Here is an 18,184-nt window from a genome sequence, read left to right on the forward strand (position 1 = left end):
GTTTTTATTTATTTTGTGAGTTCTCAATTTACTTGAATATTTTTTTTGTTTGTTTGTAGTAATATTTACTTTTTTAAATTTTTTTCCGTTTTTCTACTGAATATTTTTTATCTTATTTTAGTAGTTTATGCATTCCCATTATATATATATAATTCTGTATGTAAAAACAATGAATTTTCGTATTCTGTCCATTAGAAAACGTTATAGGAATATTTTATTGTTGTAATCAGAAAAGAAGTAGTCGGCTTCTGGGGCAAGTATTTGATCTCAGATCGGCAGCGAATATGTTAAGAGATTGTGATTAGTGAAATTGGTATCAGCCTTCTTTTTGTATTCTTCTGTAATATTAAACTATTACTATAACAAAATTTTAATTCGAAACTAAGTAATCCAGTACAACTTTTCCACTATCTCTGGTATACGATCCATGTCCTTATTAAAACCCGGCGACGCTATCGACAACGTAAACACCGATGGGGGAAAATGGAGCAATAACTTAATAGCTTGCAATATTTTATGACATATTTCTAGTAGTTGTTCGTTCGTGCGAAAAACAATGGCGGTTCACATGCCGACCAAGAAAACCAACACAATAGGGTGGGAACGGACTTGATCAACGAACCGTAACAGAAACGGTTCAAATGTCTTCGGAATTATGTCCGGATATCTGTCTGGTCGAATACAAGAGCTTGGCAGAAAGTAATCGCTTCTCTATAAAATGGTGGTTGTCGTATTGAGTAATAATTTTTCTCTGATGCAGTATATTGTATTTGAGTTATATATTGACAGTGATTGATGATGAAATGATGAAATATTAATATTGTTTACAGATAATTAAGAGTTACATATTTTACGGTTTACAGCTTTAATTTCAAACAGGAACCATTATTAGGGATATTACTACCAATATTTCATTCAATTTTAAATCAGTCGTTGCTATTCTAAAATTCATATTAAGCAGTGATTATGAAATGGGGTATTTGCAATAGATAAAGTTCAAGTAGAATTTTATTAATCCATTAACCCATTTTAAAGGTGCGTAACATTGACAAGATCAAATTCGTAGGTGTCACAAAGCGATTGGCTGGGTAGAGTATCTTTCAAATTTCCTTTTAGCACGTTAATGTGATGTCAGCCTTAAAATCTGATGCCAGCGCAGTTAAATAATTTACATACATTGTTTAATATCGGTTCAATAATAATGGATATAGCTTACATATTTGACAGCTGTAACTTCGCCAACATTACAACACCAGAATATACAATCATATTATGAAAAAATATAATGCAACTTAATTTAAGCGGTATTTTAATTAAGAGTTTAAAAATGTATTTTCTTTTATATTTTCATCTTCTGAATTCTAAAATTGCCACAACAAGCATTTATGTAATCCCGTTTTAGAGATACAAATAACGTTTTACATTTTATGTAGTCTATATTGTATATTTTTACTTGCTTGTACAAATATTTTGGCTACTTGAAAGTTACAAAAGGTTATTGTATTAACATACCTTAACGATAACCGTCATATTATTTTGTATTCTGTTAATGTCTGTTTTTTTTAGAGCAAAGTAAAGAAAAAAAATATAAAATATCGACAGGCTATAGAAATATGCAATTTTCAATTTTCGCATGATTGACTTAATGAAAGAAAAGAGACTGTATTATACGAATATTTCCTGTATTTTCACATTGTGATACAAATTAACTAATTTGGAATAACTATATTATGAACTTTATATATTGAACAAATCATAGATAGATAATATATATCTGATTGAGATAATTCAACCATGATTTTATTATCTACAGATGGAAGTCTTTGGGCCAGAGCCTTCCTCAAGAGAAATCTCAAGAAATAGTGATCCCATGAGATTGTTCCCAACAAAAAAATGGAAGTTTCTTTCATATCATGGGTAGATGCTAATTTGGGGTTAAGAAAAGCGAATACAATGAAACAAAAAAACATTTGCTATATTTTTTTTGTTATAAAAATGCCAAACGTGTGCTAATAATATTCTTTTTTGGTGACATATACAAGGTGAATCAATTGGCAAGTATATATAAATTTATCAGGTGGTGTTTTTTCAACAATTTTTAAATATCTTTATAACATGTATAACAACAATTATAACAAGTGTTAAGTCACACATTTTTATAGGATTATTAATCGTACTAATTGATGGGACAAATAAACAGTTGATTTTCACATATCTGGAAGAGGTTCTAGAATCAATATTTTAGTGGGTTTATTAGGATTTACAAAATTTTATTCCTTTCATTTTATTAATATTTGGTAGAAAATGTATTAGAATATATTAAATGTTTATGTATGTTAAGAATTCCACGCTATATTGGAGGATTCTGTCATTTGAAGATCTTATTAGTAATACATAAATAAATAAGTAAGTTGCTAAAGGCGCGTTACATATTTAAATCTTGTTGAAACAATGGATTAAAGATTAAATAAAAAACCACAGTATTAATTGAAGGACAAAATCAGCAAACATCAAAGATTAAAAGTATCAAATGCATGTCGTACATATAACATAAATCCTCGCGCTTACATAACAAAAATCTAGGTTAATATCGGCATCAGTTGAAATACCAACGTCCCGTTTTAGTGCAAATCGAATTACTGAAATACTTTCGAACAGGTTTCAGTTCGTGATTCACCGTCGCACTTTGTAGGGATTCGTTGAGGAGCCATTTTCGGACAACACCCGGTAGCAAAAACATAAAAAACAAAACATACTCACACACCATGCACTTCGAACTTCCGGCGAGCTGAGCGGTATCGCGACAGGTGACGGACTTCTTGGGGTAGCTTCGTAGGTAGTGCGAAAGACCTCAGTCGGTGCTTCACGATCGAAGAAAATTCTTCCCCGGTTCTTGTTGCGGTTCAGTTTTTCGTATATCAACATTGGTGTATGTGCTAGGTTCTGTTGACGGATGATGTGATGATTGTTTTAAATATGTGCGCGTTTTGGTGGTATTATGTGTTGTTAGTTTGGTGCTTCTGTGGTACAGAGTCATATATCAGAAAATATGGTAACTATTTCAGTTTTTGTAATGATACAATGATACATTTCCTAACTGTAATGGGTTAATACAATTAATATTATTAGAGTTGATTTCTAGTTTTTACTAGATATTTTTAGTTGTACCTCTTATGCCCTCCCCCCTCGAAATTAGATATTAACAATGTTTTTGTTTTGTAAGCATTGGTAAACTATGATGGTTATTGTAACTATTACAAAGCACTACCGGTTTACAGATTTTCTTTCATAACTTGATCAAACCCAACAAGAAGACGTTTTTCATTTTCGCCCATCATTTTATTTTGAAACGTATAAACAATAAATTTTTTGTAATTTAGAGTTTTATTTATCTTCGAATAAAGCAAAGTAGGATAAAATTTTAAATATTTTCTCAGTATGAAGCAAAACATAAATACACAAACTATGAGCGTGAATTTCCCCTAGAGAATGACAAAAATTTACTCAATATCTCAGTCCTAAAAACTGAAAATCGAAATACAGTTGCTTTTGCAGAGGTCCTCTATTTTATGACGTTTTAATTATCACTATGCACTATAAGTTCCAAGATGAATGAACTGAATATTTTATGAAAGATGAATTCATAATTTATATGCTTACTTAATTTATGTTAAGGGTATGTTTATGTTAACTTATATTTAAGAACAATATGTTGAAATATTTCATTTTTTGATACAGCGATTCCTTTTTAACACTAGATTTTTTTGTTATAAATGATGAATATACACAACAATATAGAAACAAAATAAAAGAGACTCTTGGAGTATTATCGAACAGGTAATAAAATCAGCTAGAATCAGCATATGAATCGTATTTTTTCTAATGGTAACAATGATAGATTATGATTTTCATGATCGTATTTTTAGTTAACTCATCTAAAATTAAAAATCTTGTGTATATGGACATATGCTGTACGGTATATGATATTACGGAATGAACCGACAGGTGCCAAGGTTCTTTCAGGGAGAACGTAGGGTAAACGGGACAAACACCTGTCGTAAATAAGATTAGAAGATGTTAAGTTTTGATTTCTTTAGAAAGATAACTCTTCGGATGATCGTGTGCCTGAAGGAGCAGCTGGTTAACACATGCTTCCTAATTATTCTGTAATGTATCAGTTGTTTATATATATGTACATAGTATAAATATAAGCGTAGGACTTTTTTCGTCTATCCCCATGTCTTATGTAGAATGCCTTATGTTAAAATATATTCCTCAATGACATTTTTAATATATCATGCTACGTACTATTGACTGTTCACCAAAATATTTTTAGTATAGTTGTCAGAGCTGATACACCGGTTTACTTATGAGATTATCGATTTATGGGAATGAAAACTGCTACGCGGCACATATCATTAACTTATAATTGTACAACAACTAGTTATTTGGATATTAATAGGTCATATTCACAAATAAATTAGAGGAATATTTATCATTAAAGTGCAAGTTTTGAAAACTGCTTCGTAATTGCGATATTTTTTTTAGCCCTCTACATAGCTATTATAAAACGTATCTGCTGAAAATTACCTGCCTGAAAATCATTAGCCTATTATTAAATGAATTTTTCCACTTTTCAAAATATAATAGGTATTGAATTCGATTTATGGAATAGATTTAGGTTTAATATCCCCAATAAGTTCGACGAACGAATTGTGAAGCTTAGGGAATTGTCAGTCAAACGGAACTAGATCATACGAATATTAATGTATGAATTTTGTTAAATTTTCACGGGAAGTATTCGAAAAATAGTGATATGAAACCAGTATTCTTGAAATAGTTGCTGTTTGGAGAAATATCTTCACGCAAGCGATATATAACCCTCAAATAACATATTGTCTATTATTCTATTAGAATTTCACAATCTCCTCTATGGGCAATACTTATTTGATGGTATCAGATAGTAGTAAACGTTTTAACCTATGGATGTCACTGACATCACCCATTTAATTGTTTGGCAAGTGTATTCGGGTGCACTGACATTCTTCTATCGTACTTTATACTGGAATTTAGAATCACAATCGTTATGGTGTCCAGTAGGGTGAATGTTTTGTAAGTAGATTTTGTCTCACTCGTCTTGATATGCCATACTTTCAACCACACATGGATTTTATTGGAAGTCACTTGGAGATTCCTTGTAGCTGATATTGGATCCTCGTGAGATGATGAGGTTGCTGTATCGTCAGCATATGTTGCCATAGTAGTAGAGGTCGATACGACAATAGTATACACGAGATATTGCAATGGTTCAAGGACACGGCCTTGTGAAAAACCTGGATATAACTCCTCACAGTTTTTCACAATTAAATGTCTATCTGTGAGATTTAACTTTGGTAGTTGAAAGTGCGCATGGGGTAGAAGGTTTTTCAATTCAACTTAAAGTCTAGTCAAACATTGTCAAAGGCTTGAGATATATTGAGAAATACAGCCCTCTATTGCTCTCTTCTGTAATTACTTCGAGTTTCTTGGTGTATGGTTTCTTGAAAAATTTGGACATCACAGTTAGCAGGCTTATAGGATGACACTGTAGAAAGGTTTTCTGATCTTTTCTTGATTTGAGCATCATAATGATTCGGACCAGTTTCCAAGAGCTGGGGAAGTAGTTTTAACGTAACATGCGATTAAATGTAAATGCTACTATCTTGAAGCAATTTTCTGAGAATTTTGTAAGATTAATATCATTCAGTATCAGTATCAATCATTATTGTTCATTTTACTTTCCTAACATTAAATGTTTCGTAAGTTCGGTGTTATATATTTTTTAAATATTTAGAAAGAACATTTAAATAAAGTTACTTCCATCAGATTCTTATCCAAATTTACCCTAAAAGTACCTCTCTGTGGAATTGTTTCCTAGCTTTGGTGACTCCAGATTCCAATAATCTACGGTTAAGAAATGAGCTACTGCAATCAACCTTTGGTTGACGTTCACCATGAAGTGCAAACTTTTGTCCAAATTCCTGAATACTATGTTAATATAACATCAGTTCGCATTTACTGGTGTATTTCAAAGCCTGGCTGTTTCTTATCTGGGATGCTATATGGCTTAGTATCGTTGAACACCCTAAATTCACCTTTTGTGCCCTTATAGCTTCAGCTTTTGCCCGATGTCCGCTACACTACATCAAGGAACGTTTTGAGTAACTGAAGAATGATATCAATCCAATATCAACCTGTTTTCTTTTCTTGATAATTAATTTAATTCCTGTTATTTTTTTATTAATTACCTCTTACGCTATATATGCTTAGCATAACCTTAATTTAGAATTTAATTTATTACTACTATTCTATTTTACTTGCATTAATACTCAAGGAAGTCGAGCACGCGATTAATACATAAGTATATATTTCTCAAAACTGGTTAATATAATTAATTTAAAAGAGAACAGCCTTATGACCTTCCCGAAATTCTACCGAGTGTGTCGGCAATAAAATGGGATAGGATTTTAATCAGTAAACAGTTTTATTTATAAACAATGATACATAGCTACATCGAGGGTTATTATCTATTAGAAAACTGACCAATGTCAGTTTTCTATATCAGTCAGTATATTTATATTTGAACACTTTTTAAGTACAATTTCTTATACTAAATGTGTAGTAATTTCTGATAGTGGTTTATGTTGACAATACTAACTATAACGAAACATTCATTTATATTTCAGTCGGAAAACGTTAACCTCCCGAATACAAAAACGAACAATATAGCATTTCCCGATACAGACGCCATCGTTTGTTTCGGATTACCATCGGTAGACCAGCACGCTCTAGTTCTGGTCATATTTCTCGAGAACTTGTTAAAGATTTATCAATGGCCCAAGTTTTGTGATCAAAGTTTGTCGACAGGATCCGCCCCGTCGTCCTCTCTATACACGTTTTTTCTTCCCTCCCTCGTCGCCTCCATCTTCTTCCATCGCGCGCTGTTGTCTAGTTCCTCGTCTTTCTTATTCGCCATCCGATCACTGAATATAAAGTGGACGTGCTCGGTTGCGGTCCCAGCCTCGCGATATATCATTGAAAATTCCGCATCGGGAATCGGTTTTAACTTGATTTAAAATCAAATAAATTTTGAGGGGAGATAACGGGGAGAAGTCTAGAGTGCGAAGGGGGGCTCCTTGTAGCTAATGTTAGGGTTTTTTTCTGTATATAGTTCCCGTCACTTTAGAAAGTTTCTTTATAATTTCAACTTAAAATGTAAAAACTGTTCTTTCTCAAACTTACCTGTTTGGCATAAAAGAACGAAATTAATTTGATGATGACCAAATCAAAATTGACTGTTTTTTGCAGCAGAGCTCTCGGTTAAATAGAGGCAACTGATTGAACGGCGATACAAAGTAACATTGAGGGTTCTTGTGTATTAGAAAACAGAGCAATCTGTCTAACTCGTTCACCATTCAGATAGTTTTAGACCTGATGACTGAATTACATATTACCTCCCTCCTAAAGAAACGGTTACAGGAATTTACGTGCTCGTTATACTGTGTTGTGTTTCTGTCTTTACAGCAAAATTTCCAATGGTACCCCTCTAGGGAATGGTTTTTGAAATGTTAGTGATTTCCGATTCCATAAGAAATTAAGTTACTGCAATTTGCCTTTGGCCACCTTACACCTTAAACTGTAGCATGTGTGCTTCAAGCTAGGGATTTTTTCAAAGCTTTAAATTTTTTGACTGACAAGAAACGTTTCGAATAACTGTGGGATCATGTTTCTAAATAATTAATTTGATTGCGATTAATGATATGAATTAAGAAGATTAAGAATATATAAAGTTTCAAACAGCTTTATGATCTCACCGCAAATCTACGGATTAAGCCAGTTATAGAATGTAAAAGGGTTTAGAAATAAAAAGTCTTTAATAAGAAAGAAAAATAAGAATTTATTAGAAAACAAACCAACCTATCTCACTCGTTCACCATACATGTAATTTTAAAATACATGACTGGTTACTCAGGGCCGTATTACAAAATATTGATACACCTACATGTGACGTTTAATGCAAAAATGAAGAGTTCTTTTTCCGTTATCATTAACACGTCTATTCTGTTCTACTGTAGAGATTTCCCACAATACATAATTTTCCTTCAGCTCCATCAGTTACCCATGTTATATGCAGAACTTCTCTTTATTAAAAATCATATCTTGGGCTGAAGAGTGTTCTATTATTATACTAATAAACTATTCTTTAATTTTCCTTTTCTCACCTTTATTTGTAATAATCTTTCTGGATACACTAACTATACAGTATAGATAAGCGCATAACCCTTTACACATTTCATAAACGCTAGGCCCCTATTTATAGGCTACTACTAGTATATCCAATCCAGTTTTTTCTTAACCCAGCTTATTATGTTTCTTATTCGTATTTTTTTCATATGAAATAATAAGTCAATTGAAAAGTCTTGGGCATACCATAGTAAAACACATTGGAAATTTTTTGGAATATTAGTTTTTTTATTCAACATAATTCACTTCAAGGGTGATTATGGAAACCCTCCAACTCTTCGATACCATTTTTGTAGTACAATTTGGCCTTGACTTCAAAATAGTCCTCAGTTACCGCTATCACCTCTTCATTCAACGAAAATTTCTTTCCAGCGAGCATTTTTTCGAAATCTGAGAACAGGAAATAGTCGCTGAGGGCCAGATATGGAAAATACGGTGGATGAGGAAACAATTGGAAGCCCAATTTCACTCACTTGTGACACTTGACTTGTGATCATTGTCTTGATGAAGCAGCACTATCTTTTTCTGCAAATGCGGCCGTTTTTCGGCGATTTGCTCCTTCAAAATGTTCAATAACGCTATGTAATAGTCGCTGTTGATTGTCGTTCCTTTTTCAAGGTTGTCAATGAAAAATATTCCATGCGCATCCCAAAATACAGACGCCATAACATTGCATATTCATTGTGTGCAGTCCACTCGGATGACTGAGATGCAATGATGGAGCCATGATTCATCCATTGTCACATATCCACGCAAAAACTCGAGTTTATAACGCTTGATCATCTTCAAACATTTCTTCGAATCATGAACTCGTCGTTGTTTTTGGTCAAATGTAAGCTCGCGCGGCACCCACTTTGCACAGAGCCTTCTCATACCCAAATATTCGCGAATGATACGATGTTCAATTTACGGTTTTCGTCGGTAACAACCACTTTTGGGCGTCGGAGCTCATTTCACCACGTCTAAACTTAGCATACCAATCGTTGATGGTTGATCCTTGATGATAACTAATGATCCGACAGCAGTCAAATTTTTACACGTATCTTTCGAGGGTTAGGGCTAACTAAAAACATATAGATTTAATTATAGTAGTGCCATCTATGTGTCAGGCCGGAGATTTTTTAATTTACCTGTTATATTATTCTGAATATACAGTTTTTCATTTTCCTTCCTGATTTTGACTAGTTGTTTGCTTGTTTCCTCTTTGTTGCTCTCCTTTTCCTTCAACTATTTCAATATGTTCTCTTTATTTTTTAGATATAAACATATACGTATATACATTTTTGCCCTCACACACAGATGAAAATAACAGGTAGATGAAGAATACGATGGTGTAAACATATAACGATTAAATTATGTACACAGTACTTTTTAGAAGTACTAGAACAGAAATCCATATCTCTCTTTGGTCTTCTTTTGATAAAATTCCTAAAGAAATATTTTATTGAGTGGTAGAACTTTCTGTTCTGGCTGTAATTGTGTATTTACGCTTTGCAATATATGGTCGAGCTTTATGTTCAATTGACAGCGGTTGACAACAGTAGTAATAGTTTAATTCGGCTTTAGCAGCTGGTAATATACTATACATTGCTGATCTCAACTTCGGCACAGCAAGTTTTATAACCATGGATATTTCGCTTCGGTGTCGGTGTGGATGTCTTTGTCTTGGTCATTGAAACCGTTCCTTGTTGTTGATACTAAAGTCACAGCTTTTAAACCGTTTTGAAATACGTTATAAGCTAAAATTCTGAGTTAAAAAATATTATATAGTGAATATTAAAAGTTGAAATACAGAAGTGATATGAATTTTGGAAATAACTTACGTTAGTTTGCATAACTTTACATAAAATATTCTACATTTGACCATTTGTGTGCAAATTTTTTGCATTAGTTCATGACTCAAATGGAGATGATCATATTTCTATTTTGTTTTAGCTGGTGCCGGCACCAAAACCAAGGACATGTTTGCCCATGTTGGTACCAATGCCCGATTGCCATGTCCAGTCAATCCTGGGCTATGTGGAAAACTGCACAGCGTAAAATGGTACAAGGATACATCTAGGATATACGTTCTGAGTCATGCGGGAACGATAAGGAGACCTGAGGGAGACGCCAAAGAAAGGTTAGTGCTGATGTCGGAACATCATTGTTGATATCCAATTCTTGGCTCTAATAGGCTTCCAATATTCAACATTAAATATTGATACTAGAATACCTGACTGACGTTGTCCTGTTTCAATAGTGGCTGTTTGTATAGAATAATTTATTTCAACAATGAAATATCACAACTACATATCATAATTATAAATTTAATCAGATTAGGTGTTTAGTTAAATTACGAAATCAAATAAAATCAGTATAACAAATTCATTATTTATTATTAATTTAATCTATCACTTCTTGATTATACTTTGTTAAAAACACTTTAAATGCAATTACCTTTTTTTCTAATTCGTATTATATTTTTGATTCATTTTAGATTTTACTTGTTGTTTTAATTTGATGTCTACGTCAAATATGTGTCGACTTGTGACATAATAGCCGTTCGCTGCTAAATAACAGTTGTGAAAATTACTATATATCCATATATGCTTAAGGATATTCTTATACTGTAGAATCTTATTGGCCAAATTAGATTTTTCACAGCCAATATATTTTTCTATTTTTAATTCCTGTCTTACTTTATCTCTGCTCGATGCAATTTGGCAATATTATTTTATAGAGTTGTGTTGATTTGCATTATATGTAAAATTGGCTTGGACAGAGTTAGTGACTGATTCTACATAGTTTGGTTCAACTAACAATTTTGTTTAGTGACGTTTGCAAGTTGTATAGCTCTTTCCTCTTGTTCCTTACTTATATGCAGCCATTATGAAATTATCGCCATAAAAAGTAGCTATTGTATCATGTTGCAGCTAAGGAAGACTCCTGGTATACTTCCGGTAAAGGGTTAGCCCCAAAATACTCCTCATTCATGAGCCTAAAGGCGCTATGTGAAATATATGATTATAATAATTTTTCAAAACTGTAACATCTTAATTTAAAAGTAAGACACTCATACCACGCCTTATGAAGAGCCTATGCCACATTTTTAAAAATATTGGAACAAACAGTTGACTCTTCTTATTACCTTCCAATTACATCCGTAATTCTATGAATATGGTCAGTAATTAACTATAAGTCTGTTAGTGGCTTTAATTGTTTTAAATTAGAATTGAAGTTTTTAAATGAGATTAAATAAGTAAGATGAGTCTTCATTTGTTGACTTTCCGGGTTTAGATATCGTTATTCTTACTTTGTGGTTAGTTTTCTTGAAAAAACATCTAATTCAGCTTGGTAAAACATTTTAAAAATGCAACTGTAAACATAAATATGGCCATATCTTTACGATCTGATCTTGACCATTGAATATAATTTACATATAATGGCAAGCGTTTATTTTTTGTTGATAAATTCATATCATGTATGTAAAACATTTTATATATTTCTTTTCGAACTAATTACACTAAGTAAAGAAATTTCATCACCAAATTCTAATATTCCAACGCACATGCCCATATACGCTCCAATAAAATAGCTATTTTCACATTTTCATCTGCATAAAAGCTGTTTATTAAACGCGATTGCTCTCGGCCCAAAGAAATCCTCGACCGTTTTACGACCGTCATCAAACTGCAGTCGATCTGAGCGCGTATAAAACGTGAACCAGAAGAACACCAGACTATGCTCGCTCCGTTTCCCATATGCCCGTCATCTGCATACCTCCCATCACCCCCATCCCCCATTTCGAAATTATCCTCTCAGTCAACTTTATGGACAGCGTCTTGCATCGTAAACTCCCTACGCTGCAACGGTCTCTTTCACGGCTGATTAAGCACTTTTGTGCCGGTTACCCAGGAACGTCGCGTGAACATACGGGACTACAGCGAGCGTAAAAATGTTTACAAGTAAACAGAAGTAAGATACCGGGATAAGGTTGGCTGGAACCGGGAACGAGGAACGAACCACCTACACGTCGACATCAAAGGGACCGTTGCGGCTGTTAGAAGGAAGTTTTTGGCCGTTGTTTTTGCTTGTCGTTAGCAAATAAGCTAGGCAAACGAACTGAAATTGATGGAGAGGTAGTTTTGAAGTAAATTTTACTTGTTACGCTGTATTCAGTCAGGTTTAGACATCAGCGAAAAGTTAATATGAGTCGTGGATCCTGTTGGTTGTTTTACATCAATATAAAAACTGTATTAAATATTATTTAATCTTGCAATTTTGTGGTATACAGATATGGGCATATATAATACATATAACATTCTATTACTTTCTGCTTGAAGTGTTTCAAATGCGATACTCAACGCAAATTCTACAAGCTTCTCTTTGAGATCACATTTGAAATTAAACTATCAGTGTAGGGTTGAGGAACAATTTCATAGACGCAGATTACAATGGTTTGGATATGTTTATTATGAACATGAACGAAAGGTGAGCGAAATCATCACATACTGCTATGGCAAAAACGACTTTTTGTGAATAATATATAGAAGTGGTGTGATAGCAAGAACATCGTGTTTATTGAGAAGAAGCAACTTTCCCGGATCATACGTTAGGAGCGATTTTCTTTTCTCACAACGGCATATCCCATTTATCTCTATTAGTATTTTATGTAGAATATTGCTACAAAAACTAATTGTATTATATTAGAATTTCGAGTGGACCTTTCCCTATCTGAAGCTCCTGATAAATGCTGGGTTTTGAGATTCAAATATGGTTATTTTGATATGTAATGGAATCATTACTAATTAGGGATCATTGAATGTTTTATGGTTTGTAGCTAAAAGATTTTGAAGAGCGAATTTTATGTCTAAAATATTGGTTCAGTGTCCGAAGTAAAAGTTGTTTTTGCATCGTATTATGGGTGTGGTTCTCAAACTGAATTCAATTAATAACTTTCAATAAATAAAGAGTTGGAGAAAAAGTAATTTGGGTTGTTTTAATTTAATAATTCCGTTACTGTAGAATTTTTGATTGTCTTCATCTTTCCTGGCGTCACTGTGGGCTTTGTAGCTGTTTTTAAAGCTTCTCCTGAATTTATCCAAGTTTTTTTTTACTTATTTATACTTATTTTGACGTTATTATATATTGTCGTCCATGTTCATCCTCCGTGATTATATGCTTTGAAATAAGCTTAAATTCGTTTTGTTTCAGTAGAGGTTCATTATGTCTGTCCCTGTTAATTCATGGAGTTGCTACTCAATCTTATTTAACTGGTTCTAGGCTATATTACAGTCGATGTTTAGTTCCTTAATAATGCCGTATGGTGAAATAGGTCGTTCTTATCTTGATATGTTTAGGGATTTAATGAACATCAGGGAGTGGAGCAGCACAATTGCATTATTGGCATTATTTTAAAAAAACTCATATTTATAAATAGCTCATGATTTTTAATAAGTTTGCGCAGCATATTTGTCATTTCGAAAGTAAAAGAGCTAAATATGGAAAAATGGCTATTAGTAATCTCCATTTTCATGGAGTAGTAATTTTTAACTTTAGGAGTGAATAGTACCACTTTTATATTTATCTATTATATATCTGTACATTTAATATATCCTGACGACTATTGTCTTCCAAACGTATGACCATAGTATTCATAGGATACATTGAAATGGGTTCGCGAATTCATTTAAATGGTGTTATCAATCTTTTGATATTCCGTTAAAGTGAAAGTGTTAAAATGTTTTTTTGAAACACCTGTTAAACAAATTAGATTTGAATTTACTTTTACATATAAGAGATTCAATATTAGAACATATTTAATTGACATCGTTTTCTCTAAATAATCGATAAGTTTTATAGTTTGAACTATTTTGAAGAGAATAATAATAATTTTTAAATATTGACAGGTAATATACCTTCGATCAATTCAATTCAATGGTATTATAACTAGCATTTACTTGTATAATCTAAGATCTAAGTTATAAAACGATATATTTACGATCTAAGTTATAAAAAACTTGATAATTTAATTTTGTTAGAAAAAATATACTTTACCAATAATCTAATTAGTTATTAGACTGATTGAACAACATGTGTCCTAAAATAACTTCAATAAATTCAAACAAAACTTCTAATTAAAAAATCTATATATTGCTATAATTTTAAAGTAATCATATTCAGATATAGAGATGGTTTCATTTATCTTTTCTATTTATTGCGTAATTATTTGAAGCATCGTTCATTGTATATCCTAATGTGGTAGATTCATTGAAAATTATGTGTGACTGATATATATTTCTTATCTTTCTCTATTTATGATATAACCGCTACTTATCCTCAGCATATTTTCTTAAATGAAACACCCACTGTTTTAATATGATACATTATTTTGTATAAAATTACTCGACAATGAGACTATCTAAAAATCATATAGATTTAGCAATAGGGCTGTGTAGTTATTGAGTGATATGATAAATATATAGGAATTTTAGTATATTTATGGCCACTGGATACTGGCCATAATATATTTGCCACTGAATATAATCTAAGATCATTCATTTTATATCATTTCCGTTTAAATATTGCTGATATTATTCTTAATATCAATTTGTAAAGTACTCTCTGACATGATGGAAACAGTATATTTATAAAAAATGAAATATAACCCAATTTAATATTTTTTGGCATGATTCGCCGTTATAACTTATTCAACTATTAAAAAAAAAAGGACAAATAAAACAGAATTTGTCTTATGTTTATTTCGAAAATGCCTCTCATAACAGTAAATTCGGTTTATTATGTAATAAAGTTCTTCGACAAAAAATATGTATACTGAAAACTCATAAAAATAATCTATATAGAATAAGATGTTATGCAAAAGGGATAAACAAGTTATAAATTATTCATGTATATTTTTTTATTTGTGTATGCCATTTTAGAGCCGAACATTTCCATAAAGTTCCGACTCCAGTTCGAGAAAATGAATTTCCATCAAGAACTAAAAAAACACCACTGTTGGTCACCGATAACCCGCTCTGCAATTAAGCTCAACTATTTTCAACTGACGTGTTTAGTCAATTTAAGGATTATCATCCTTATTTATTACCCTCTCTCCTGGCGGACACGTAAGTCCACGTACGTGCTTTCGGTGCGAACGAACCACCACCAAATGTCGAATGGGCGGGGGGCGAGGAGGCGCGCGAGGGATCCGTCCGCCTTCCGCGTGTCACACCGCGCGAGACGGAGACGGAGAGATGGGGAATGTCACGGAGCAAGGGTGAAAAATACGCTGAATTTATAATGATCTACATATACGCGTGTTTTCCAATTTGTTTGTTTCGTTCTATCTCTCGTCCGTACGGTAGGATTTATGGGGCTTTTTCCACCAAGTGCTGAAGAGCGGTAAAATGTCGACGGTGCCGAGACGATGCGGCGGAGGGTGGGCGAACGAGCCCGGGACGCGGAGACAAAAAGACGATCTTTTATCTGGAAATGCGCTTATCGGGGTAATTCTTTCGCGGTTTGATTCTCTGCGCCACTTTATCATGTCGGCTACGGAAGGAGGAAGGGGCGAGAACGCGGCGGTCGAGAAATCGAGGCCGCCATTGTTTTAATTTTTTCACCACTCGGCGCGATCAATGGAGATGCATTTGCCTACCGACGGAAGTCCATAATTATTCTCCATCATTGTATCCAACTATTATTAATGTAATTTGAATACATGTATAGGTTATCATGATCTCATTCAGACATTTTAGAAATAATATTCCAATAAATTAGTTGAAAACCTTAAATTTAATGAAAATAATTATTTGATTCTGTTGGCTGATTACACTTATTTTCATCCAGGATAGATATCGGTTGGTAAAAACACGAAATATATAAACAACTGTGAAATAACCTCTCATTTATTTCACTTTCATTTCTCAAAATAATCGTGGCGCTAATTATGCAACAATCAAATTCATTTGTATTCTTAAATTCAGTTCAATTACAAATTTGGAGATATATAATGCCGACGCTGAGTAAACCTCTTCATAAACTTATTGCAGTGCAGTGCTGTTCCGTAAGTTGTACTGCTGATGTCAAGACTCTCCGTTTTGGTTCCAATGATTTCAGAATGGAGATTTTGGTGAATCATTGACAGCTAACGTTTCGGAAGACCAAATATTTTAACACAGATAACAAATTTCGAGACTTATTTGACAAGAGCTCAGCTCGAGCTCACAGAGTACTTTCCAGAGGGCTATAAAATATTAATAAATTAACAATTACGGCTTACAATAATCAGTAAGAATTTTTTGGGTAGAAACACTAGGGCTAAAGTTGGATTTGCTGTCTCCCTTTCTATTATACATAATTTTTCCATAAATATTTCTAAGAAAACATGATAGTACTTACGATATATTCATACAAACCACCTTAGTTTCCAGAGTCTCTGGAGAATATTATCTTTATTTAACCATCATGTAACTATTAAAAAAAATCCAATAAATTAGTTGAAAACCTTAAATTTAATGAAAATAATTATTTGATTCTAATGGCTGATTACACGTATTTTTATCCAGGACATCCGTTGGTAAAAAAGCGAAGTATGTAAACAAATGTGAAACAACCTCTCATTTATTTCACGCTTTCTCATTTCTCAAAATAATCTAAGCATGACGCTAATCATGTAACAATCAAATTCAATTGTATTTTTAAATTCAGTTCAATTACAAATGCGGAGATTTATTTCAGAATGCAGATTTTGATGAGTCATTGATAACTAACGTTTCGCAAGAGCAAATATTTCGAGACTTATTTAACAAAAGTTCAGCTCAAGCTCTCAGAGTACTTTCGAAAGTGCTGTAAAATATTAATAAACTAACATTTACGGCTTACAATAATCAATATGAAACTTTTTGGTTGAAATGAATTAAATATGACAGTACTTATCATATAGACCACCTAAAATATTCTTCACAATCTCTTCACCTTTCCTGTAGTACCAGATTATCCATTTCAATGTCTACCCTATAGATTTTTCTTTATTTTTTTTAATATTTCCGTTTTGATTTAGAAAGTTTTATCCATTAATAGCTGTTATCAATATCACGCAGTAAAACCTTCCTAAATTTCTTCTAATCTTCTAACAGTTATTCAGGATATTTCGTTGTACAATGACATTCTAATTGTCTAGATGTATAAATGTCCAAATCACTACTTAGGCCCATTTGGTTTTGATTGATTTCTGTTTTTTTCTTTCATACTCTGCTGTTCATATAATTCACGATAGTTTTGATTTAGGTAGATTATAATGGATCTTTGTGTCATACGTTAGGACATGATAAATTCGATTTATTTCATTTGAATATACTTTTAGAAAATCAACAATGACACTGGAAAATGTTAACTGTCAAATTTGAAACAAGTAGAGTTATTAACATCATTATCATCATCAGTATTTATATAACCGTGTTTAAATTCAGTGTAGTGGGCTTAGTATCAAGCCACTATCATCAATATTATTAGTACATTTTCTCATAAAAAATTAATGATTTTAATCATTATGCAATATTCTTTCTTTGGAATAATGAGTAGTTTGAATATAATTAAGATTAATATTAAGTTTGTAGTGCTATAGTGTTGCATGCTAGAACCCATAGTGAGTAAAATTCAAGGTGTTAAGTACTTACAAAGAGTACCAGTGTCGCGTACTCAGTGTACTTGCCAATCAGGCAAATGTGTGCGATATAAATGAAGTATCTAGGCTAAAAACGTTTACTACCAATAGTGAGACTTACAATTAAGTCTTTAACAGATGGCATCTGATATCTGACATATAATTTTCAAAAATTCATCTAGATAATATAATAATCACCATAAGAAAGATTTATTTTCCCATCGGCAGATTCTTGAACTTCTAAACATAATA

At 32.5% G+C, this 18,184-nt stretch overlaps 1 protein-coding gene across 6 annotated transcripts in view; it reads left to right on the top strand.

Moving 5' to 3' along the window:
• Positions 1-18,184, top strand: part of LOC143199159 (nephrin) — an 891,666-nt gene that overhangs the window by 391,156 nt on the left and 482,326 nt on the right. For all 6 annotated transcript variants that reach the window (XM_076408969.1, XM_076408968.1, XM_076408964.1 and 3 more), the window contains exon 2: positions 10,219-10,405. In XM_076408969.1, coding sequence (XP_076265084.1) covers positions 10,219-10,405 — 187 coding nt within the window. The remainder of the gene's footprint in view (positions 1-10,218; positions 10,406-18,184) is intronic.

Source organism: Rhynchophorus ferrugineus, unplaced genomic scaffold (genome assembly GCF_030347505.1).
Source record: "Rhynchophorus ferrugineus isolate W39M unplaced genomic scaffold, kcgeb_rfMv2 rfM6, whole genome shotgun sequence".
NCBI lineage: Eukaryota > Metazoa > Arthropoda > Insecta > Coleoptera > Curculionidae > Rhynchophorus > Rhynchophorus ferrugineus.